The sequence below is a fragment of the Rhinoraja longicauda genome, chromosome 21 (genome assembly GCF_053455715.1).
Source record: "Rhinoraja longicauda isolate Sanriku21f chromosome 21, sRhiLon1.1, whole genome shotgun sequence".
Taxonomy (NCBI): domain Eukaryota; kingdom Metazoa; phylum Chordata; class Chondrichthyes; order Rajiformes; family Arhynchobatidae; genus Rhinoraja; species Rhinoraja longicauda.
This window is the reverse complement of record NC_135973.1, coordinates 8,499,167-8,523,853: the sequence shown is the minus strand read 5'-3', so window position 1 is coordinate 8,523,853 and position 24,687 is coordinate 8,499,167. Positions and strand designations below refer to the sequence as shown.

At 46.0% G+C, this 24,687-nt stretch overlaps 1 protein-coding gene across 2 annotated transcripts in view; it reads left to right on the top strand.

The window, feature by feature from the left end:
- Positions 1 to 16,431, top strand: part of metrn (meteorin, glial cell differentiation regulator) — a 29,739-nt gene extending 13,308 nt beyond the window's left edge. For both annotated transcript variants that reach the window (XM_078417698.1, XM_078417699.1), the window contains exons 3-4: positions 7,702 to 7,761; positions 13,706 to 16,431. In XM_078417698.1, the coding sequence (XP_078273824.1) occupies positions 7,702 to 7,761; positions 13,706 to 14,022 (377 nt within the window). In that variant the 3' untranslated portion in view covers positions 14,023 to 16,431. The remainder of the gene's footprint in view (positions 1 to 7,701; positions 7,762 to 13,705) is intronic.
- The last annotated feature ends 8,256 nt before the right edge of the window (positions 16,432 to 24,687 follow it).

Genomic DNA, 24,687 nt, shown 5'->3' with positions numbered 1-24,687 from the left:
CTCTGCCTCAGAAGGCAGTGGAGGCCAATTCTCTGTATGCAGTCAAGAGAGAGCTAAATAGAGCTCTTGAGGATAGCGGAGTCAGGGGGTATGGGGAGAAGGCAGGAACGGGGTACAGATTGAGAATGATCAGCCATGATCACATTGAATGGCGGTGCTGGCTCGAAGGGTCGAATGGCCTGCTCCTGCACTTATTGTCTATTGTCTATTGTCTATTGTCTATTGTCTATCCGATCAGATAATATCATAAATACAGTCACGTCAAACTAAAGTACGATAGGTAGAGAAAAGGATAAGAAAGCAGAAGTAGACACACAATGCTGGAGTTACTCAGCGGGACAGGCAGCATCTCTGGAGAGAAGGAATGGGTGACGTTTTGGGTTGAGACCTTCAGGTCTGAAGAAGGGTCTCAACCCAAAACGTCACCCATTTCTTCTCTACAGAGATGCTGCCTGTCCCGCTGCGATACTCCAGCATTGTGTGTCTATCTTTGGTTTAAACCAGCATCTGCAGTTCCTTCATACACATAAGAAAGCAGAATATAGTTGCACCAGTTTCTTTGTCTGCAATGGGGTAGAGGTGAAGATGGACACAAAGTGCTGGAGTAACTCAGTGGGTCAGGCAGCATTACTGGGCGAAAAGGATAGAGTTGGCTTATTTAAACCCTTGCTAGTGAACTAAGATTTTGGTCAATGAAATGCATACCAATATAGGCTCATTACAACATTCTCATCTCACTCATACTGCCTCCTCTTGTTAATTGCTCGCCCCTCCATGCTCCTATTAAAGGAATAGATGTTAAATGTGTTTCCATTTATGTCTGTGGAAGCCCTGGTTTAGTCTACTAATAACAGTAATTTTATTTGCATTGTAAAGTTTTATAGGTCCCCACCCAATTTGCAACACTCTGCTAATCTGTTAATCGCCCATCTACCTGCTAATTAGCCGGGGCAGGTGTGACATTCCAAGCCATTTAAACAGCTGGGATCCGGGGCTAACGTAAACGCATTCTCGGCCCCACTGCCCCAGCGTAGATTCTAATGCTGTAGAAACCCTGTCTACCTCATCCTACCCGTGATCATGGTCTTCAGTAAGCTCCTCACGCTTGTCATGTGGCTGGAATTATGGGCATTATTCCTTGAGTAAGAAGGAACTGCAGATGCCTGTTTAAACCGAAGACGGACACAAAAAAGCTGGAGTAACTCAGCAGGACAGGCAGCATCTTTGGAGTGAAGGAATGGGTGACGTTTAGGGTCGAGTCCCTTCTTCAGACTGAGTAACTCCAGTTGTTTGTGTCTATCTTGGGAGTTATTTAGATTTTTTAGATTTAGAGATACAGCGCGGAAACAGGCCCTTCGGCCCACCGGGACCGCGCCGCCCAGCAATCCCCGCACATTAACACTATCCTACACACACTAGGGACAATTTTTTACATATTACCCAGTCAATTAACCTACATACCTGCACGTCTTTGGAGTGTGGGAGGAAACCGAAGATCTCGGAGAAAACCCACGCAGGTCACGGGGAGAACGTACAAACTCCGTACAGACGACGCCCCTAGTCAGGATCGAACCTGAGTCTCCGGCGCTGCATTCGCTGTAAGGCAGCAACTCTACCGCTGCGCCCATTCCTTGTGTTGCAGTTGATGATGCCTTTTATCAGATGGGTTTTAATATCCAATAAATAATATTTATAAATTACAGGAACTCCACACACTGAGGTACTAGAAGTTCATAAGATCATGCGATGTGAGCAGAATTAGGCCATTCGGCCCATCAAGTCTACTCTGCTATTCAAACATGGCCGATCTATCCCTCCTAACCCCATTCTCCTGCCTTCAAATAACCCTTGACACCCGTACTAATCAAGAATCCATCTATCTCTGCCTTAAATATATCCACTGGCTTTGCCTCCACAGCCTTCTGTGGCAAAAAGAATCCACAGATTCACCACACTCTGACTAAAAAAATTCCTCCTCATCTCCTTCCTAAAAGAACGTCCTTTAATTTTGAGGCTGTGGCCTCTAGTCCTAGACTCACCCACTAGTGGAAACATCTCCTCCAAATTCACTCTATCCAGGCCTTTCACTATTCTGTATGTTTCGATGAGGTCCCCCCCTCATTCTTCTAAACTCCAGCGAGTACAGGCCCAGTGGCGTCAAACACTCATCTTATGTTTAACCTCCTCTTTCCTGGGATCATTCTTGCAAAACTTCCTCGAAGACCCTCTCCAGAGCCAGCACATTCTTCCTCAGATAGGGTGTCCAGAATTGCTCACAATATTCCAAAAGCGGCCTGACCAAGTTAGGTTACGAATTTTGCTAAGTTGAAAGATGAAAATATTTGGGAGTCTTTGAGATGATGATTCACAAGTATGACCATGTAGTTCACAATGAGAGGGGGGGGGGGGGGGTGGGGAAGGCTTTATACTGTGGTTCATTTGGGCAGAAAATAGGCAAAATGGAATGAATCTACGCTGGGATTCTGAATAGTTGAAAATAGTGCAGTTGCGGACAATACATTGCAGGATAGGTAGACACAAAATGCTGGGGTAAATCAGCGGGTCAGGCAGCATCTCGGGAGAGAAGGAATGGATGACGTTTCGGGTCGAGACCCTTCTTCAGACTGAAGGAGGGTCTCGACCCGAAACGTCACCCATTCCTTCTCTCCCGAGATGTTCCCTGACCCACTGAGTTACTCCAGCATTTTGTGTCTACCTTCGATTTAAACCAGCATCTGCAGTTTTTTTCCTGCACATTGCAGGACAGATCTGCTTGAACTTCAGCCTGCACAGTAGATTTGAAAAACAAAAGGATGCAAAGTGCCGGAGTATCTCATTCGGTCAGGCAGCATGTCAGGAGGCCATGAATAGGCGACGTTTCAGGTCAGAACCCTTCTTCCGATTGAAGAAGCGTCTAGCACCACCAGACTGAAGAAAGGCCCCGACCCTAAACGTAGCCTATTCACGTTCTCCAGAGATGCTGCCTGACCCGCTGAGTTAGTCCAGCACTTTGTGTCCTTTTTTAAAAATTGTAAACAAGCATCTGCTGTTCCGTGACTAGGTTTTTGAATATGTTCCCAGGGCTGGAAAATTATGGTTTTGGAGGAAACACTGGGGTTATTTTGAACGTGGGAGTTAATTGATGTGTATAAAACTGAGGTTTGGATAGCACAAACTGTAAGAGACATATTTCCCTTGCCACCAGCATTAAAGCCAGTGAGGCATAGTTCTTAGGTCATTGGTAGAGAGAGGAGAGATGATAGAAGTCTCTAAATTGTGCTGCTGGTCAGGATCTCACTGTTTGAAAGGGTGGTCATAGCAGAAACTATCACAGCACTTAAAAATACTTAGATGTGAACCTGAGAGGCGGGACCTGCTGGATAACAGATGGTGTTGGGAATGGGTTTGAGGCTGGATAACATTTAATTTATTTTTTGGCCAGTAGGTTGCACAGTGGCACAACAGTAGAGTTGCTGCCATCAGCACCAGAGACCCGGGTTCAATCCTGACTACGGGGTGCTGTCTGTGTGGAGTTTGTACGTTCTCCCCGTGACAGCGTATGTTTTCTCAGGGTGCTCATGTTTCCTTCCCCACTCTAAGGACGTACAGGTTTGTAGGTTAATTGGCTTTGGTAGTTTGGAAAATTGTCCCTAGTTTGTGTAGGCTAATGTACGGGGTGATCGATGGTCGGCACGGACTCGTTGGGCCGAAGGGCCGTGCTCTGTCTCTAAATGCTGAAGTCTAAGGTAAAGTCTAAAATTCATAAGTCATAGGAGCAGAATTAGGCCATTCGGCCCATCGAGTCTCCGCCATCATGGCTGAGCTATCTTCCATTCTCCCCATGTCCCTTGACATCCTTACGAATCAAGAATTACATTGGACTGAATGGTGTCCAATGCCATAAAGATGTTCCTTGAGGCCAATAAATTCTCTTGCCAATAAAATCCAGCTCTTTGCTGTATTTAGTAACTCTAAATGCAATGCAATATCTCGGATTTTTCTTTTTAAAATGCCAGACACTTCCTGTTCCAGTAATTATTGCCAATGTTCCAGTCCTTTCAAAGATTAGTTTCGTTTATTTTATTGTTATGTGTACTGAGGTACAGTGAAAAGCTTTTTTGTTGCACGACATCCAGTCAGCGGAAAGACTGAGGAAGACACAAAAAGCTGGAGTAACTCAGCGGGTCAGACGGGAGAAAAGGAATAGGTGACGTTTTGGGTTGGGTCCTTGGCCTGTTTCCTTTATCATCATTACTTTTTTGCACATCTTTCATTCATTTGTTCGATATCACCGCCTGTATTTCTTGTTTCCCTTTCCCCTGACTCTGTCTGAAGAAGGGTCTCGACCCAAAAAGTCACTCATTCCTTTTCTCCAGAGATGCTGCCTGACCCGCTGAGTTACTCCAGCATTTTGTGTCTATCAGAGAAAAGACTATACATGATTACAATCGAGCCGTCGGCAGGCAGTGCATAATTTACCTGATGCACAGCACTTTTTGTTTGTGGTGGAATTTTTCAAAGCATTCGTATTAGAAAGGCACATCTTGCCTGAAGGTTAAGTGACCCCCCTGTTGCTTACTGGTCGGCCCTGCTCAGACTACTTAAGCCATCCATCACACCGCAGGTCTGAGAAGCTATGGTGAGGTCGTAAAGTGCAGCTGGAGGCAAAGCAGGAGGTGTCTGAAGGGAAGGCCGGACACTAAAACTGTTTACACCTCTCCAACCCTAAACAAACTATTTGTGGTTATTGGGCCATGAAGGGCACAGTCTGTTTAATTTCAGACACATTTAACTATTAAAACAGTGACTGACTGAGCAAATTGCTGAGGCTGGAACTCGTGGACTACTTACAATATTCTCAAAGTGTTCATCGTCAACACCCTCACACTGTGTGTCCACTTCGTTTAGTTCACAAGTTATAGGAGTAGAATCGGGCCATTCGGCCCATCGTGTCTACTCCGCCATTCAATCATGGCTGATCTCTGCCTCGTAGTCCCATTTTCCTGCCCTCTCCCCATAACCATTGACGCCCGTTCTAATCAAGAATTTGTCTATCTCCGCCTTAAAAATATCCACTGACTTGGCCTCACAGCCCATGATTGAATGGCAGAGTAGACTCGACGGGCCAAATGGCCTAATTCTGTTCCTATCACTTCTGAGCTTATAAAACATGTTTCCAATACGACCCAGTTTTGCCGTTGACAGCTATTTGTGGCTTGTGGTTTGTTCTATATGGTGCCTTTGCACTTTCTTGACCATGTATTCCTCTGTAAGGTGGAGTGATTGTCCCAATGGGACTGCCTCCATTAGTGGCTTTACAACATTGTAACTCTGTGTAATTAAACAGGGTTTAAACAATTTTCGCATCAAGTATTATACAGAAACCCTTGTCACTGAAGTACCACAAGCTGTGGTGTTCTGGTCTGGGAATAAGGGAAGCTTTATTGAACAGAAATACTACTTGGGGAAAGCATGCATGTTGAAATTAGGGTGGTTGTGAATAGGCTTTATTGTACTGCGATGTTTTGTCCAGCAAAGATGATTAAACAAAACCCATCAGTTGACAAGTAGATTGCATGTTTTCAGCAAAGTGCTTTCCAAAAACTTGACAAATTAAAGCCTTGCTTACTTCAGCTTTACAAATCTTAATTATTGTCTTTGCGGATGATTTTAACTCTTTTATTCATGAGTTCTGGGAGCAGAATTAGGCCATTTGGCCCATAAAGTCTACTCTGCCATTCAATCACGGCTGATTTATCTTTCCCTCTGCCCCATTCTCCTGACTGTTCCCCATAACCCCAGACACCCTAACTAATCAAGAATCTTACATATATCCAGTGACTTGGCCTCCACAGCCGTCTGTGGCAATGAATTCCACAGATTCACCACCCTCGAAATAAATAAATTTCTCCTCATCTCCTTTCTGAAGGTACGTCCTTTTATTCTGAGGCTATAGCCTCTGGTCCTTGACTCTCCCACTAGTGGAAACATTCTCTCCAGGTCTTTATTGTTGGATGAAAATAGGTAATAGGCAGCCCATCTCATAACCTTGTGTCATTTCTTATTTATGTTGAAGTTGAGGGAAAGGTCATTGGAAGATGCAAAAGATAGAGACAGAATGCTGGAGTAACTCGACGGGACTGGCAGCATCTCTGGAGAGAAGGAATGGGTGATGTTTTGGGTCGAGGCCCTTCATCAGAAGGTGCAAATCTGCTTGTCGTCTCTTGATCAAGGGAGATCTTACATCCCTGTTTCTAATTCCTAATGAGTGACTCCTGTGTGTAGATATTAAATAATCACTGGCTGTTGTCATACAATAGTGAATATTTTACATTGTCAGATGTTATATTAGTTAAGTAATCGAAGGAGGACCCATGTAACCATACCTCTGCAGAAGTTTCCACCTTCAATGGTATCCAATGGTTCAATGGTACTTTACGTGTCACATGTATTGAGGTACAGTTGAATTCATTTTGGTATACAGTTCAGTACACGTATCACTATACATAAGCACTTGGATACATCTTAAATAAGAATCTGAGATACAAGTGTATAGAAGTAGTACACTGAGACAGTATACAGTTGCCAGATTTGGTGCCATTTTCTTGTCATGGCTGTTATAGGTGGAGAGTTCATGGAGTCACACAGCATGGAAACAGGCTCTTCGGCCCAACTCGAACACACCAATCAACATGTCCCATCTACATTAGTCCCACCTGCCTGTGTTTGGCCCATATCCCTCTAAACGTCCTATTCATGTACCTGTCTAAATGTTTTTTAAACATTGCAATAGTATGTGCCACAACTACCTCCTCCGTCAGCTTGTTCCATACACCCACCACCCTTTGTGTAAAGAAGTTACCCCTCGGGTCCCTTTTAAATCCTTCCCCCCTCACCTTAAACTTGCGTCCTCTTGTCCTCGATTCCCCTACTCTGGGCAAGGGACTCTGTGCGTCTACCTGATCTATTCCTCTCATGATTTTGTGCACTTCCATAAATAAGATCACCCCCCCCCCCCCACTCAATCCTACTGCGCTCCAAGGATGGAGTCCTAGCCTGCTCAACCACTCCCTGCAACTCAGGCCATAGAGTCCTGGCAACAGCCTCGTAAGCCTGACCGTGAAGACCCGTTGTCCTGGTGGCGTTGCAGGGCCTGCCTGGCCAAAGATGCTAGAGGAACAAGATGGACCACTCCGTTGAAATTGCCTATACTGAAGTGTAGTAGGCAAAGGAGCGTAACGTCCGCCATTTTAGTAGGCAAAACCCGCCGTTCGCTATGCCTCTCGCAGTGTAATCAGTGTTTTGGGGGGACAGTATTTGTGATGATACCATTCGAATGCAGAATATATCTCATCTATCAATTCACAGATTTTTGTTATTTATCTTTTTAAATGTGTCTGCAGGTTTCTGCCTACTGAAATGGCGCCATGACATACTACGGTTTTTAGGGTCGAGTGGTCTATCTTGCTCCTCTAGTATCTTTGGGCCTGGCCAAGTGTAGCTGCTGGTGTTCTCCACCGCTGCTCCACTGCAGGTTGCGTTCCAATCCAGGCGCCAAGCCTCTTGGAGCGGCCTCTTCAATGAAAGAAAGGAATTGTGATTAGTAGTTTTACACTGGAAGCCAAATGATCAGTGTTGTATCTATTGTTGAATAACTAATACAGTCACGAGGCTAAAGGTGCTGCTTTTCTTTGGTTCCAGGAGCGTGTAGGCCATGCAATGACACAGAAGTCCTCATGGCGGTCTGCACAAGTGATTTCGGTAAGTGACTTATGTTCACCAATGTTTTGTTTCCTTTTCAATCATTGCCACTCTCCAATTTCTCTCTTTCTTCACGTCTAACTGGTTGAGCAATGTGTTGTCCTGTGGGGCCGAGAGTTCAAGATTGGGTGGTGTACAACATAGTAAAGACAATTCATTGATGCGTCCTTTCCCTGAATGGTCTCTGCTTTGTCAGAACTGCCAGAATTTGGGTCTGTTTATCCTGTTTATGGGTCTTTTTACTGTCAAAGTCGAAATTTTGATGCAAAAATTGTGGGATGAATAGACACAGTACTGGAGTAACTCAGAGGGTCAGGCAGCATCTCTGGTGAGAAAAAGATAGGTGACATTTTGGGTCAGGATCCTTCGTTAAACTGGGATGGATGTTGATTACTTTCAATAATTATGACATTAATTTATTTATGATTTTGTAAAGTAGCCCAAAAATATAATAGGTACTGGAAAAAAATATCACCATGTTTAGATTTTACATTTACCATTCAGTCCATAATATCTCAGGACAATGGCTGCCTTTGAAGTTGAATACTATCACGGTGACCAGAGTGGACATCCAAATTGACAAATGATGAGGCATGGTGGCGCAGCGGTAGAGTTGCTGCCTCACAGCGTCGGAGACCCGGGTTCGATCCTGACAATGGGTGCTGTCTGTATGGAGTTTGCACGTTCTCCCTGTGAGTTTTCTCCGGGTGCTCCGGTTTCTCCCCACACTCCAAAGATGTGCAGGTTTGTCGGTCAATTGGCCCCTGTAAATTTGCCTCTGTGTGCAGGATGGAACTAGTGCCTGGGTGAAGGTTGGTCAGCTGTTTTCTGATGGGCCTGTTTTCACGCCGTATCTCTAAAAAGTCTAAAGGAAAAGTCTAAAGACCGGACGGAAGCAAGTAAATAACATGCACACAACACCGACACATTAACAAAATTAGCAGCTGGTTATGGATGAGTTAACGACAACTTGCATACAAACTTGGAACTAGTGTTAAAGATTAGTGGCTTAAACATCCAGCGTGAAGTGTAATTAGCAACCTCGAACTTCTGCTGCTCTGTTTTAAGCACTCATGGTCTGCTGAAAGTAAATGGCCCGGTGAACAATTTATGCTTGCACGGTCGGCTAATACAATGATTTGTAGGCCTTAAATGTACGCCGGGGTCAAAGGGGTTGTGGCTGCTACCCCTCCCACACCACCCACTCTAACGAGCTTTTGTTCTGAAGTAGCTCTCGGTACATGTGCTGGTTTTCTGGAGTTATGAGACAGTTTGAAACTTCAAAGAAGAAAAGCTAAATCATATTACGCCGTCTCGACAGCGATTTAAATTGCTTTTTTTTTTGGAAAGGCAGCATTAAAAAAAATAGGAACCAAATCTTTACAGAATCGTGTACTTAAGAAAATAAAAGCTGACCAGTTGCTCCATGAGTTGCTGCTTTAAGCAATTTGGTAAAGAAAACAGAATGAAGAGGCTGGTTGCCATGGTTTCTCCACACTAGGTTAGGCCGGTGATACTCCGGAGTTTGTGATTTGAAACCATAATTAATCCTGCAGATAACTTGTGAGAGAAAAGAGGCGACATTTAATGCAACTTAGTCGTAATATGTGCTACAAGGAAAATGCTAATAGTGAAGGCACCGCAGATAAAGATCTAGTAGTAGTATGTTGAAGGTGCCACATTTTAAATTAGTCGATGGACTATGATGTAGTATTAGCTGGCGGCCATTTTGGCTCTCCCCGATTCTTAAGTTTAAACACTTTCAATATCATAATTAGGTAAATTTATACCCAAAGTTCAGGATCTTTTTATGGATTTGTTGAAAGAATTGCAATGTTAATGGCTTGATGAAAAGCCAATGCTAGATCTGACATTTGATCATGGTATGAGAATGCTTTATACCTACTTTCTGTAAATATTTGTTCACATTATAATTAAGGTTGTACGCCAGAATTGCAAGGAATCTCTGCACCACTTAAAAACCCCAGAGAAAGAATGATTTTATATAAACCTCCTTTGCCAGTCGTGCTATAGTTTATTGAACGAAGAGCAGTCATTTGTTTAACTTTCAAAGCAGGGCATGCACACAACACTTCTATCTAGAATAAATATCCTGTTTAAATATGTTGGCAGTGCGATGGGATTGCCGTTAGAGTTCTGTAATCTAGTGTAAACCCGACCAAAGTTTATTCAGTGAGGGAGGAATGAGCTCATTGCAAAATTACCATTTCACTCCACATACACACACAAACACTGAAAACACTCATTAGTTTTTCCTGCCATTTCTCATTGTTTGCATTTGACCGCATGTTCTTAAAAGCAGCTTACATTAAAGTTGACGTTTAATCGCCCGTATCGTTTAGTCACTTAAGTACTAAATTTCACTTTAGACTTAGAGATGCAGCACGGAAACCGGACCGACATTTTTTTATTAACCAAAAATCATTCACTCAATTATTTACAATGGTAGGTACAGACTAAATGATTCAAAACAAAATGCACCACCATAGTACAAGTAAAACAAATATTCTTAAATGACTATTTCCTCATCCTTATTAAGGATGCATTCCACCCCCCATGGTGCCCAGCAGTCCCGGAAACCCCCCAGGCGAACGTGGACAGCGTGTAGATCCTCTCTAGTGCCACCCGGGCGCGGATGTAACGGGGGCAGGCAGCGGCCTGGCACTGTGACTTGCATAGAAACATAGAAAATAGGTGCAGGAGTAGGCCACTCGGCCCTTCGAGCCTGCACCGCCATTCAATATGATCATGGCTGATCATCCAACTCAGTAACCTGTACCTACCTTCTCTCCATACCCCCTGATCCCTTTAGCCACAATGGCCACATCTATCTCCCTCTTAAATATAGCCAATGAACTGGCCTCAACTCCCTTCTGTGGCAGAGAATTCCACAGATTCACCACTCTCTGTGTGGAAAAAAAACGTTCTCATCTCGGTCCTAAAAGACTTCCCCCTTATCCTTAAACTGTGACACCTTGTTCTGGACTTCCCCAACATCGGGAACAATCTTCCTGCATCTAGCCTGTCCAACCCCTTAAGAATTTTGTAAGCTTCTATAAGATCCCCCCTCAATCTTCTAAATTCCAGCGAGTACAAGCCGAGTCTATCCAGTCTTTCTTCATATGAAAGTCCTGCCATCCCAGGAATCAATCTGGTGAAGTATGTAGGTTAATTGGCTGGGTAAATGTAAAAATTGTCCCTAGTGTGTGTAGGATAGTGTTAGTGTGCGGGGATCACTGGGCGGCACGGACTTGGTGGGCCGAAAAGGCCTGTTTCCGCGCTGTATCTGAAATATGAAAAATAAATAAATAATATAACTACATTAATCAATAACCAAATCAATCTTTCGACCCGTACATTAGTGCTATCCTACACACTAGGGACAATGTTACAAAAAAAATTTCAACAAAGCCGACCAACCTACAAACCTGTATGTCTTTGGAGTGTGGGAAGAAACCGGAGCACCCAGAGAAAACCAGGTGCTGTACAAACTATGTACAGAGAGCACTCGTAGTCAGGATCGAACCCGTAGTCAGGGTCTCTGGCACTGTGAGGCAGCAGCCCTACTGCCACGCCACCTTGCTGCCCCTGTTTGATTGAAATGTCCGAGATAAAACCCCGAGGTAGAAATGTTCGAATGGATTTTTTTTTTTTTAAATGGTCTAATTTGGTTCACAAAATCTTTTATTGCAATGCTTCCTCCCAGCTGCACTGTTCTATCCCGTAGAGCCAGTCAGTGCATCTAGTTGCAATCAACTTCAATATCCCATTCCCGTTCCCACTCCGACTTGTCTGCCCTCTGTAGGGTTGCCAACTGTCCCGTAATAGCCACGGCATCCCGTATTTTGGGCTAAATTAGTTTGTCCCGTACGGGACTGCCCTTGTCCTGTATTAGTAGGGTTGCCAACTTCCTCCCTCCCAAATAAGGGACAAAAGGTGACGTCACCGCCCCACGCCCCACGTGACCGCACCCAGCCAGCGGCCACGTGCTCCCGCTCCACCAATGGCGGCCGCTGGCTGGGCGAGGTCACGTGGGGCGTGGGGCGGTGACGTCACCTTGTCCCGTATTTTGGAGTGAGGAAGTTGGCAACCCTCGGTCTCTGCCTCCTCAATAGTCAGAGGCTGCATGCAAACTGCACAAACATCTCCTTGTGTTCTGCTTGGTTAACCTACAAACTAACGGCATCAACGTTTAATTCTCCAACTTCAGGTAAACCCGCACCGACTTCTCTCTCCTCCCGATCCATCCAGATTTAAAGACCCAGATATACATTGTGTGTGTGTACGCAAGTAAATAATCTGACTGTGCCTAGTCGCATGTGACAATAAAGTATTCCCATCTTAGTCCTATTTTTAGTTTTAGAGATACGGTATGGAAACAGGCCAGCTATTCAGCCAACGAAAAGACTATACTGTACGTGATTACAATCGAGCCGTCCACAGGGTACAGATACAGAACGAACAGCATAACATTCAGTGCAAGATAAAGGTAGTCTTCTGTGTAGGAAGGAACTGCAGATGCTGGTTTAAACAGAACATAGGCGCAAAATGCTGGAGTAACTCAGCCGGTCAGGCAGCATCTCTGGAGAGAAGGAGTGGGTGACGTTTCGGGTCGAGAGCCTTCTTCAGACTCAGTAGTTCTTCAGAAGATAGTCTTGTGGTGTATTGAGACTGGTGTTGATGTTTGCCATGCTCTTGTGTGCTGCCAGTATGTATAGTTGACAGATAGTGATGTGCAGGAAGGAGCTGCAGATGCTGGTTTATACCGAAGATAGATAGGAAATGCTGGAGTAACTCAACGGGTCAGGCAGCATCTCTGGAGAGAAGGAATAGGCGACATTTCGGGTTGAGTCTGAAGAAGGGTCTCGACCCGAAACATCACCTACTCCTTTTGTCCAGAGATTTTGCCTGACCCGCAGACCTGGAGTTACTTCAGCATTTTGTGTCTGTCTTCAACTCAAAATAAGATAGGTACAAAATGCTGTAGTAATTCAGCGGGGCAGGCAGCATCTCTGGAGAGAAGGAATGGGTGGTGTTTCAGATCGAGACCCTTCTTCAGACTGATGAAACAGACAGGCAGATGATTCAACTCAAATTAAACTGCACCACATTTACTGATTCTCAATAAATTTCATCTACCCCACTACTGAACCCACCCCCATAGGGTGTGAGCTACAGGGAGAGGTTGAGTAGGCTGGTTCTCTATTCCATGGAGCATAGGAGGATGAGGGGAGATCTTATCTTCTCTTCTTCTTAAGCCCTTGGCTGCTCTAGGGAGCATCGGCCATTGACAAATGTCCTCCACCTCACTCGGTTGTTTGAGATCTCCCCAGTAGAGCCCACTCCCAGACATTTCTGCCTGGACACCTCTTCTCCAGCTGTTTCTGGGGCGACCTCATTTCCTTTTTCCTTGGGGGTTCCACTTCAGGGATAGCCGGGTAGGGAAGATCTTATAGAGGTATACAAAATCATGAGAGGAATAGATCGGGTAGATGCACAGTGTCTTTTACCCAGAGTAGGGGAGTCAAGGACCAAAGGACATAGGTTCAAGGTAAAGGGGAAAAGATTTAATCGGAATCCGAGGGGTAACTTTTTTCACATAGAGGGTGGGTGTATGGAACAAGCTGCCAGAGGAGGTAGTTGAGGCTGGGACTATCCCATCGCTTAAACAGTTGGACAGGTACATGGATAGGACAGGTTTGGAGGGCTATGGACCAAGCACTGGCAAGTGGGACTAGTGTACCTGGGACATTGTTGGCCGGTGTGGGCGAGTTGGGCCGAAGGGCCTGTTTCCACACTGTATCACTCTATGACTAATACCGTGCATCAATTGAAGGTGTAGGACTTTTCTTGTTCTGCTTTGACTATTTGCGAGCATGGTTTGGTGAAACGCTAAGATGTTTCTCCCCCTCTGTTTCCCCAGTGGTGCGAGGCCACATTCGGAGTGTGACCCACGACCGGGAGCGCCAGGAGTCAGTGGTGAACGTGGGCACCACCAAGATCTACCGGCAGAAGTACACCCTCTTCCACCCCGTGGGGAGGTACGGCAAGTCGCTCGGGGAAGTGAGGACATTCTTGAGTTGCGGGGTGAAGCAAGGGGTGGGCAGCTTCATCTTCATGGGCCACGTCCACTTTGGGGAGGCCTGGCTCGGCTGCGCGCCCCGCTACAAGGACTTCAAGAGGATTTACGAGGCGGCCAAAGAGATGCACGAGAACCAATGCGAGATTGAATCTGACTGAAGCGCGCTCCGCCGCACTTCCTGGCAGAGATAGGCGGTCGAGCGCACGCCACTCACTGCGCACACAGATATACGGTGCGCGTGGAATCGTGTTGTGAAGAAGTCCTCTGAGAGATCTCGGTGGTCCGGCGGGAACGACCGCGACTGTACTGCTAACGCCGGTGTGCAAAGCAACTCGGTCTATTGTCCCAACGCAACAACTGTCATCACGCAGCAAGTTCATGCGTGAGGGGACACTTGGACAGGAAGGGGAGTGATTTATTGCCCCTGGTAAATAATTACAAACATGCACTCAGTTTCACTTTGTGAGGAGCTCTTTTGGTTGAAGAATTAATATGTAAAATAGTTTTCATATCTTGGACACCATCTTCCTGCAGGGCAATGGTGAACTCGTAAAAATAAAATTAGTTTCGAAATCAAATGGTACAATTGTTTCGGCGTCCGAACAGAACATCCCAAATGTAATGTAAGGTGTGCAGATCGCAACGCCCCGTGCAGCTGTTTGTGATGATCTTTTTAACCAAAACTAAATGGTCTTCGATGGGGGCTATCGACCCAAGGGGAATCGTTGACTGATACTTTATCACGCGGTCAATCCAAGTGAACATTCTGGGTCAATTCGGTCGAGACAAAATTGAAGACCAGATCCACGTTTCTTCATTTAATAAGAGAATGTTTATCTTGTATATTTTTTGTTATTTATGATTTTGATTTGGTGCAACTTTAGAAGGAGACCACGGTCAAAGGTCAGAGTGTCAGTTCTTGCTGGCTCGTGTATTTGCGAGGATGTTTGCCAAGACTCGAGGGCCTGAGCTACAGGGAGAGGTTGGGCAGGCTGTAGGACTCTATTCCTTGGAGTGCAGGAGGATAAGGGGTGATCTTATGGAGGTGTACAAAATCATGAAAGGAATAGATCGGGTGGACGCACAGAGTCTCTTGCCCAGAGAAGGGGAATCAGGAACCAGGACGTAGGTTTAAGGTGAGGGCAGAAAGATATAATAGGTACCTGAGGAGTTACTTACATTTTTACACAAAGGGTGGTGGGTGTATGGAACGAACTGCCAGAGGAGGTAGTTGAGGCAGGTACTATTGCAATGTTTAAGAAACATTTAGACAGGTACATGGATAGGACACATATGGGCCAAACACTGGGAGATGGGGCTAGTGTAGCTGGGACTTGTTGGCCGGTGTGGACAAGTTGGGCCAAAACAGAAATCTGTAGCATTTACTTTCCAAGATCTAGTTGAAGATAGACTCTGGTACACAAGTTCCCAAAGCCGTGATCTCTGCTCTCAAACCATAGCTTCCCCGTGCGGCCTATTTAAGATAGTCCTTATGATCCCTAATGTCGATCTAAGATGTCCATTCCTTTGAATTAAATAATAATCTGCCATTTCAGATAATAGTGCTGGGGCATTTATTACGAAAGAATTGAACATGTTGGGGAATACATTTCCTTGCTGTGGACGGACGGCTATAAATTTGAAATTTGGAAAAAAATAATGATGGAAATAGGTTCCAGTGGACAATATGAAGAAAATCGCTTGTAGCGGACAATCGGCAATAATTGTCAACATCCCCCCCCCCCTCCCCTGCCCCGTTTGGGTGGCACGGTAGCGCAGTGGTTGAGTTGCTGCCTCACAGTGCCAAAGACCCGGGTTCGATCCTGATTACGGGTACTATCTGTACGGAGTTTGTACGTTCCCCCCGTGACCTGTGGCCTTTCTCTGGTCTCCTCCCACACCCAAGACGTGCAGGTTTGTAGGCTAATTGGCTTGGTAAACATTTTAAATTGTCCCCGGTGTGTGTGCAGGATAGGTTTTGTGTGCGGGGATCGCTGGTCGGCACGGACTCGGTGGGCCGAAGGGCCTGTTTCCTTCCACGCTGTATCTCTTAAACTAAACTAAAACTAAACTGTGATAGACATAAAAAGCTGGAGTAACTCAGCGAGACGGGTAGCATCTCTGGGGATAGAAGGAATGGGTGACGTTTCGGCCTCGACCCCTCTCTCCAGAGATGCTGCCTGTCCCGCTGAGTTACTCCGGCTTTTTGTGTCTATCTTCGGTTTAAACCAAGCATCTGCAGTTCCTTCCTACACATTTCGCCTTAAACTAAATTATCGTCCGTTATAAGGAGGGTTATCTGTATTTCTTTGTCATTTCCGTGGCTTGCAGTAGGGCGATGGGGGAGGTAATTCTGCTTATGTAAAATATTTACTCCAGTGCCATTTTCTCAGTGGCCTTGGTTGTGTTTGTGTATCTTCAGCTCGTGTGAATGTACATAGTGTAAATATTTGTCCAAAAAAAGAAAAATCCTAACTTTAATGGATGGAAACATTGAGAACCTCTGAATCGATGTATAAATGTGGGCTGTAGTTTTTTGTTTTGTTTTTTTGTTTTTAAGAAAAAAAAAGGCCTTTTTACTTTTCAAAAGTTTATTAAAATCTAAAGTTGGTTTGCAATCCTGTCCTTGGAATTACTTGTTTTAACTCTCTGTGAATCTTGAGCCCGTGGTTTTGAATATTCTACAATGCAGGGGAAAAGATCGCAGTAGCCCTGTAGAGTTGCTGCCTCGCAGCGCCAGAGACCCGGGTTCAATCCTGACCTCGGGTGCTGTCCGTGCGGAGTTTGCACGTTCTCCCTGTGACTGCGTGTGCTTCGGTTTCCTCCCCAATCCCGAAGACGTGCGGGTTTTTAGGTTAATTGTCCCCAATGTGTATTGAGTGGATGAGAAAGTGGGAGAATAGAGAATGGGTGACCGATGGTCGGCATGGACTTGGTGGGCCGAAGGGCCTGTTTCCATGCTGTGTCTCTAAACTAAAAATTAACACCCCAGCCAGGAGTCATTTTCATATAAAGTAAGTTAGCTAAAACAGATAGCATGCAAGTGATGTGATTTTGCTTTTGGAATATGCGAGAGTTCAATCAATAGCTATGTGAGAATTATATATACAAAGGAAATGAGGATCTGGCTGTAAAATATGAAACGATTGAAGATCAATCATCATATTGAATGGAAGAACAGTGTTGAAGGCTTGGCATATACATACACGCGTGCCCACATGCGTGCGCACACACATGCACACGCACACACACATAAAATTCTTGTTGTTTATTATGGTGTTTACAAACTACTGCGTTTATATATCTGTATTGCAGCTGCACTTAAGAATTTCATTGTTCCATTTCAGGACGTACGACAATAAAACACCATAGCACAGCAGCAGAATTACTGCCTCGCAGCGCCAGAGACACGGGTTTGATCCTGACTACGGCTGCTGTCTGTACAGAGTTTGTACATTCTCCCGGTGACCATGTGGGTTTTCAGCGGGAGCTCTGGTTTCCTCCCAGACGCACTCAAAAGACGTACAAGTTTTTTAAGTTAATTGGCTTGGTTAAATTGTAAATTGGCCCTGGTGGGGAGGATCGAGCTGGTGTACAATATACAATAATAGACAATAGGTGCAGGAGTGGGCCATTCGGCCCTTCGAGCCAGCACCACCATTCAATGTGATCATGGCTGATCATTCTCAATCAGTACCCCGTTCCTGCCTTCTCACCATACCCCCTGACTCCGCTATCCTTAAGAGTCAAGTCAGCGCTCTCTCGAATGCATTGAGAGACTTGGCCTCCACTGCCTTCTGAGGCAGTGAATTCCACAGATTTACAACTCTCTGACTGAAAAAGTTTTTCCTCATCTCCGTTCTAAATGGCCTACCCCTTATTCTTAAACTGGCCCCTGGTTCTGGACTCCTTCGAATGCATTTACTACAGTCAACACGACTCGACCCATACACTGACTTAATGGGCAGGAAGGAACTGCAGATGCTGGTTTAAACTGAAGATAGACACAAAAAGCTGGAGGAACTGGAATGGGTGATGTTTCGGGTTGTGACCCTTCTTCCAAAACGTCCCGAAACGTCACCCATTCCTCCTCTCCAGAGATGCTGCCTGTCCTGCCGAGTTACTCCAGCTTTTTGTGTCTATCTACTGACTTGATGGTCTCTCTTCTACATTTAAACCAGCAATACATCAATTCGTACATCCCACACAGCCAAAGGCGAACTTCTGACGAACAAGTAAAAATTTGATCTGTCTGAAAATACAGACTTGGTCTGAAGAAGGGTCTCAACCCAAAACGTCACCTATTCCTTTTCTCCAGAGACGCTGCCTGACCCGCTGAGTTACTCCAGCCTTTTGTGCCCGTCCTCAGTTCAAACCAGCATCTGCAGTTCCTTCCTGCAGACTCGGGAATATGTCATTGTTAAACAGAAGCTGCCAAAGTCCATTTAGCCTTCTATTATTCAGTAACTCTTGGATATAATTCTTCATCCTAGGGTGGGGGTGGGGAGCTGGCGGGGGAGTTGGGGGGGGGGGGGGGGGGGAAGTAAAAGCTCTTTGAGAATTATTGGCCAAATTATATGAAAATACCCCTCGATGTCAGTGTCTGCTCTGCATCGTCCGTGCCTCCGACACGTTATTCTGTGAAGTCTTCATCAAACAAGACTTCAAAGGCTCCAATGGAACTGGCCCCAACGGCAGTGTTTTCTGAAGCCTGTATTCTCATCCAGAGACAAATAGTGCTCACAGAAATCCTTTCTTAAATTCAAGATGGTTAACTCCTTCATGTCATTAACTAAGAGAGAGAGAGTTCATAAGTGACAGGAGCAGAATTAGGCCATTCGGCCCATCAGGACTCCTGCCATTCAATCATGGCTGATCTATCTCCTAATCTACGGTGCGCAGCGGTAGAGTTGCTGCCTTACAGCGAATGCAGCGCCGGAGACTCGGGTTCGATCCTGACTACGGGCGCCGTCTGTATGGAGTTTGTACGTTCTCCCCGTGACCTGCACGGGTTTTCTCCGAGATCTTCGGTTTCCTCCCACACTCCAAAGACGTACAGGTATGTAGGTTAATTGACTGGGTAATATGTTTAAAAAAAATTGCCCCTAGTGTGTGTAGGATATTGTTAATGTGCGGGGATCGCTGGGCGGCGCGGACTCGGTGGGCCGAAGGGCCTGTTTCCGCGCTGTATCTCTAAATCTAAATCTACCTATCTCTGCCTTCTACGGCTGATCTATTTCTTAACCCCATTCTCCTGCCTTCCCCCCCCATAAGCCCTGACACCAGTACTAATCAAGAATCTATCTATCTCTGCCTTAGAAACATCCATTGACGGCCTCCATAGCAACGGATTCCACGGATTCACCACCCTCTGACTCGAGAAATTCCTCCTCATCTCCTTCGTAATGGTGCGTCCTTTAATTCTGAGTCTGTGGCCTCTGGTCCTAGACTCTCCCACTAGTTTTAAACATCCTCTCCACATCCACACTATCCAGGCCACTTGAAAGGATGGAAATCTGCAGCAGGCCAGTGTTGTGCTCTCTGTCGTTCCTTCAGCCATCTGTGGCTACCTTAAGCCACCCCTGCAGTGGGAAGCACCTTTGTCTCGGGGGTTGTCGTGTCTGCATCTCCCCTCAGGCTGAAGAGGCAGCTTAAGCAGCACCGACACAATAATGGCCCCTCAGGCATCCTTCTTTATCCTGCCGCACAATTGATCTGGCTGAGAACTCCCTTCCCCACTTTGATTTTGCTGCCTCTTTTGTAGATGGCTTGCTGGGGGAACAATTTCTCTGTTAACCATTCCCTTTTTGTTTTGTCTAAATCGTTGATCTGTTCGACACCACAGTCTTGTGAAGTGAAATTTATTTACTTTCACTGAACACCTCCGCTCAGTCCGCCGAGGCCTAAGCGATCCACTGGTTGCCAAACACTTTAACTCCCTCTCCCGTTCCCACACTGACCTTTCTGTCCTGGGTAGGGTTAACAACTGTCCCATATTAGCCGGGACATCCCCTATATTGGGCTAAATTGGTTTGTCCCATACGGGACTGTCCTTGTCCTGCATTAGACCCAGGGGACACTGTAGGCCCGGACACTGTAGGCCCGGATGCCGCTGTAGGCCCGGACACTGTAGCCCCGGGGGCCGCTGCAGGCCCAAACACTAGGCCCGAAGGGCGCTTTAGACCCGGACACTGTAGGCCCGGACACTATAGCCCCGGGGGCCGCTGTAGGCCCAGATACTGTAGGCTCGGAAGCCGCTGTAGGCCCGGACACTGTAGCCCCGGGGGCCGCTGTAGGCCCGGACACTAGGCCTGGGGGGCGCTTTAGACCTGGACACTGTAGGCTCGGACACTGTAGCCCCGGGGGCCGCTTTAGGCCCGGACACTAGGCCCGGGGGCCGCTTTAGGCCCGGACACTGTAGGCCCGGAGGCTGCCTAACGGAGGTTGCATAGCAACCCGCCTCCCATCCCGGGCGGCCGCCATTGATGGAGCGGGAGCACGTGGCCGCTGACTGGGTGAGGTCGCGTGGGGCGGTGACGTCACCTTTTGTCCCTTATTTGGAAGTAAGAAAGTTGGCAACCCTAGTCCTGAGCCTCCTCCACTGTCAGAGTGAGGCCACACACAAATTGGAGCAATAGCACCTCATATTTCACTTGGGCAGCTTACAACCCAGTGGTATGAGTATTGATTTCTCTAACTTTAAGTAACACTTGCTTTCCCTCTTTCTCCGACCCTCCCCCACCCTAGTTCTCTGACTAGTTTCACTGACCTCCTGATAATGTTTCCTGTTTGTGTGCCTCGTTGTCACCTTCCCCTCGGCCAACAATGGACCATTCTACATTTCCTTGTCAAGGAAATAAACCGCAGATGCTGGTTTAAATCGAAGGTAGACACAAAATGCTGGAGTAACTCAGCGGGTCAGGCAGCATCTCGGAAGAGAAGGAATGGGTGACGTTTCGGGTCGAGACCCTTCTTCAGACTGATTCTACATTTCCTTGATCAGCGTCTGCTTTGATCTGTCGTTTTCACACCTTGCCCTTCCACATATCTCCAGTCTCTCTCTCTCTCTCCCCTGACTCTCAGTCTGAAGAAGGGTCTCAACCCAAAACGTCACCCGTTCCTTCTCTCCAGAGATGCTGCCTGAGTTACTCCAGCACTTGGTGTCTATCTTGGCTTTTACTTCGATGGCAGTTTGTTACACTGGGGATCCTCGTTCTTGTTCGCTGGCTGTTTGAATTCTGTTGCATTGATATTCAGCAGCCTTTGGTAATTATAGTTTCTCATTCGCCCTCTTCTATTTTTTTAAGGATTTAAACAAACGTACTTCTGAGCATTGGCAGAGGATTGTGCGATTGGAAAGCCAAGCGGCAGAAATTCAGCCAAGTACAATGGCCGTCATCCAACCTCACATAAAGGCACCACTCATAGTATTGCTAAGTCACAGTCTTCTCTTGGGCAGCTTACACCCCAACGGTATGAACACTGACTTCTCCAACTTCAAGTAACCCTTGCTTTCCCTCTCTCTCCATCCCTCCCCCATCCTAGTTCTCCGACCGGTCTGATTGTCCTCCCCATTAAATTTCATCTCTGTATGCTTCGTTGTCATCTTCCCCTGGCTCACAATGATCTATTCTACATTTTCCTTGAACTTTGTCCCCTTTGATGTCTCATTTTCACACCTTACCCTTCCATGTCTCTGTGTCTCCCTCTCCCCCGACTCTCAACGGGTCAGGCAGCATCTCTGGAGAAAAAGAGCAGGTGATGTTTCGGGTCGAGACCCTTCTTCAGACTCAACCCAAAATATCGCCTATTCCTTCCCTCCAGAGAATGCACTATCTGTCAACTATACATACTGGCAGCACACAAGAGCATCGGAACCATCAGCACCAGTCTCAATGCAGCTCAAGACTATCTTCTGAAGAACTACTGAGTCTGAAGAAGGGTCTCGACCCGAAACGTCACCCATTCCTTCTCTCCAGAGATGCTGCCTGTCCCGCTGAGTTACTCCAGCATTTTGTGTTTATCTTTGGTTTAAACCAGCATCTGCAGTTCCTTCCCACACATTGAGTCAACTCCCCTTTGTTCAACACCAGACTGATCCACTTGCAGTAAAACTGGTCTCTGAAGCAGCTGCCTGATTGAAAAAGTTATGATATTATTCCTGAAAATGCAATCTAATCAGATGCTCAGCTTCTTTTGCACTTCCACATTCTGAGTGCAAACGCGTCTAATAGGTAGGTTACATAGTTAGCAATGGCTCATTTCCATCACAAATTACTATCCAGGGAATAATGTGATCACAGGGATACGAGGGGCAGCACGGTGGCGCAGCGGTAGAGTTGCTGCCTCAGAGCGCCAGAGACCCCGGTTCGATCTTGGCTACGTGTGCTGTTTGTATGGGGTTTGTACGTTCTCCCTGTGACCACGTGGGTTTTCTCCGGGTGCTCTGGTTTCCTCCCACACTCAGGTTGGAAGGTTAGACACAAAAAGCCGGAGTAACTCAGAGGGGGACAGGCAGCATCTCTGGAGAGAAGGAATGGGTGACGTTTTGTGTTGAGACCCTTCTTCAGACCAATGTTAATTGGCTTCGGTAAAGATTGTAAATCATCCCTTGTGTGTAGGATTGTGGTAGTGTACGGGGTGATCGCTGGTCGACTCGGTGAGCCGATGGTCCTGTTTCCGCGCTGTATCTCTGTCCACTGAGTTTAGTTTAGATATACAGCATGCAAACAGGCCCTTCAGCCCATTGAATCCAAGCCAACCACGAATCACCCGTACATATTTAACGCTCCATGTTATCCCACTTTCTCATCCAGTCCCAACACATTTGGCCCCATTAATCTCCAACCCCACCTGCCTTTGGGATGTGGGAGGAAAGTGAAGCACCCGGAGAAAGCCCATGTGGTCACAGGGAGAATGTACAAACACAGACATCACCTGAGGTCAGGATCGAACCCACGTCTCTGTGAGTTCCTCCAGCACTTTGATTTTTGCTCTTAGGTTCATAAGTGATAGGAGCTGAATTAGGCCATTCGGCCCACCAAGTCGTCTCTGCCATTCAATCATGGCTGATCTATCTTTTCTTCTCAACCCCATGCTCCCGCCTTCTCCCCAAAACCCCTGACAACCATACTAATCAAGAATCTTTCAATCGATACCTTAAAAATATCCACTGACTTGGCCTCCACTGCCTTCTGTGGCAATGAATTCCACAGATTCACCACCCTCTGAAGAAAAAAATTCCTTCTCATCTCCTTCCTAAAGGTACGTCCTTTTATTCTGAGGCTATGGCCTCTGGTCTTAGACTCTCCCCCACTAGTGAAAACATCCTCTCCACATCCACTCTATCCAGGCCTCAGCTATTTTACTATTATTATTTAATGTGTTGTATGAATTTTGCGTAAATGAATGGCCAGAACTATACTCAACCAAGCTTGCTTTCATTGGTTTTAAGGACAAGTATGTCGGCTACAGTATTGGAATATCAGGAATACAGTCCATAGACTCTGGAAAGTAACTCATAAATCTAAAGTTGTATCTCATAAATCTAAAGTTATTGGACAAGTTTCATAATTGACCCAGGCCAAAATAAAATATCATAGAAAAGTAATATTGTGTTCCAAAGGAGCAGGAAAATGAAACTGAGACTTAAAAAGAATTTCAAAGCTGACTGACTTTTAATAGACTTCAGCAGATCATAGCAACCTTGAAGAATAATGACTTAGGTAATTAAGAGTAATTATTAACAGAACAGATTTTTCTTATTAGCAATCAATTTGAACAGCTGGTTAAAAGTTCATCAAAAGAAAAGTTCGAATGAACTTTGGAGAATACATTTCAGGGACTTATTTGCTTCACGAAATTATTTTGTAAATTCTTAAAACAAAGCTTAGCTTAGTTTAGTTTAAAGATACAGCGTGGAAACATGCCCTTCGACCCACCGGTCTGTGTTGACCAGCGATAGAGCGACTAGCTCTATCCTACACACACTAGGGACAATTTACAATTTTTACCGAAGTCAATTAAGCTACAAACCTGAGATAGACACAAAAAGCTGAATAGCCTGTCCTGCTGAGTTACTGCAGCTTTTTGTGATTATCTTCGGTTTAAACCAGCTTCTGCAGTTCTTTCCTACACAACATGAGAGGACATGATCGAGGTGTACAAGATCATGAGGGGCATAGATAAGGTAGATGGCGGAGAACTTCTTCCACTGGTGGAAGGTTCAACAACGAGGGGACATAGATACAGGGTAAGGGGAGGGAGGTTTCGGGGGGATGTGAGAAAGAACTTTTTCACCCAGAGGGTGGTTGGAGTCTGGAACCACTGCCTGGGGTGGTGGTGGAGGCGGGAACACTCACAACGTTTAAGAGGCATTTGGATGGGCACTTGAAATGCTACAACATTCAGGGCTACGGTCCAAATGCGGGAAAATGGGATTAAAATTAGACTGTGTTTGGTAACGGGCGGCGCGGACACGATGGGCCGAAGGGCCTCTTTCTGTGCTGTAGGACTCTATGACTCTATGACAACCTACAAACCTGCACGTCTTTGGAGTATGCTAGGAAACTGGACCACCTGGAGAAATCCCACAGGGTCATGGGGAGAACAGGGGTGCAGAGTTAGAGTGGAAGCCTTACAGCGCCAGAGACCCGGGTTTGATTCTGACTACGGGTGCTGTCTGTACGGAGTTTATACTTTCTCCCCGTGACCTGCCTGGGTTTTCTCAGAGATCTTCAGTTTCCTCCCACACTTCAAAGACGTACAGGTTTGTAGGTTAATTGGCTTGGTATAAATGTAAATTATCCCTAGTGTGTGTAGGA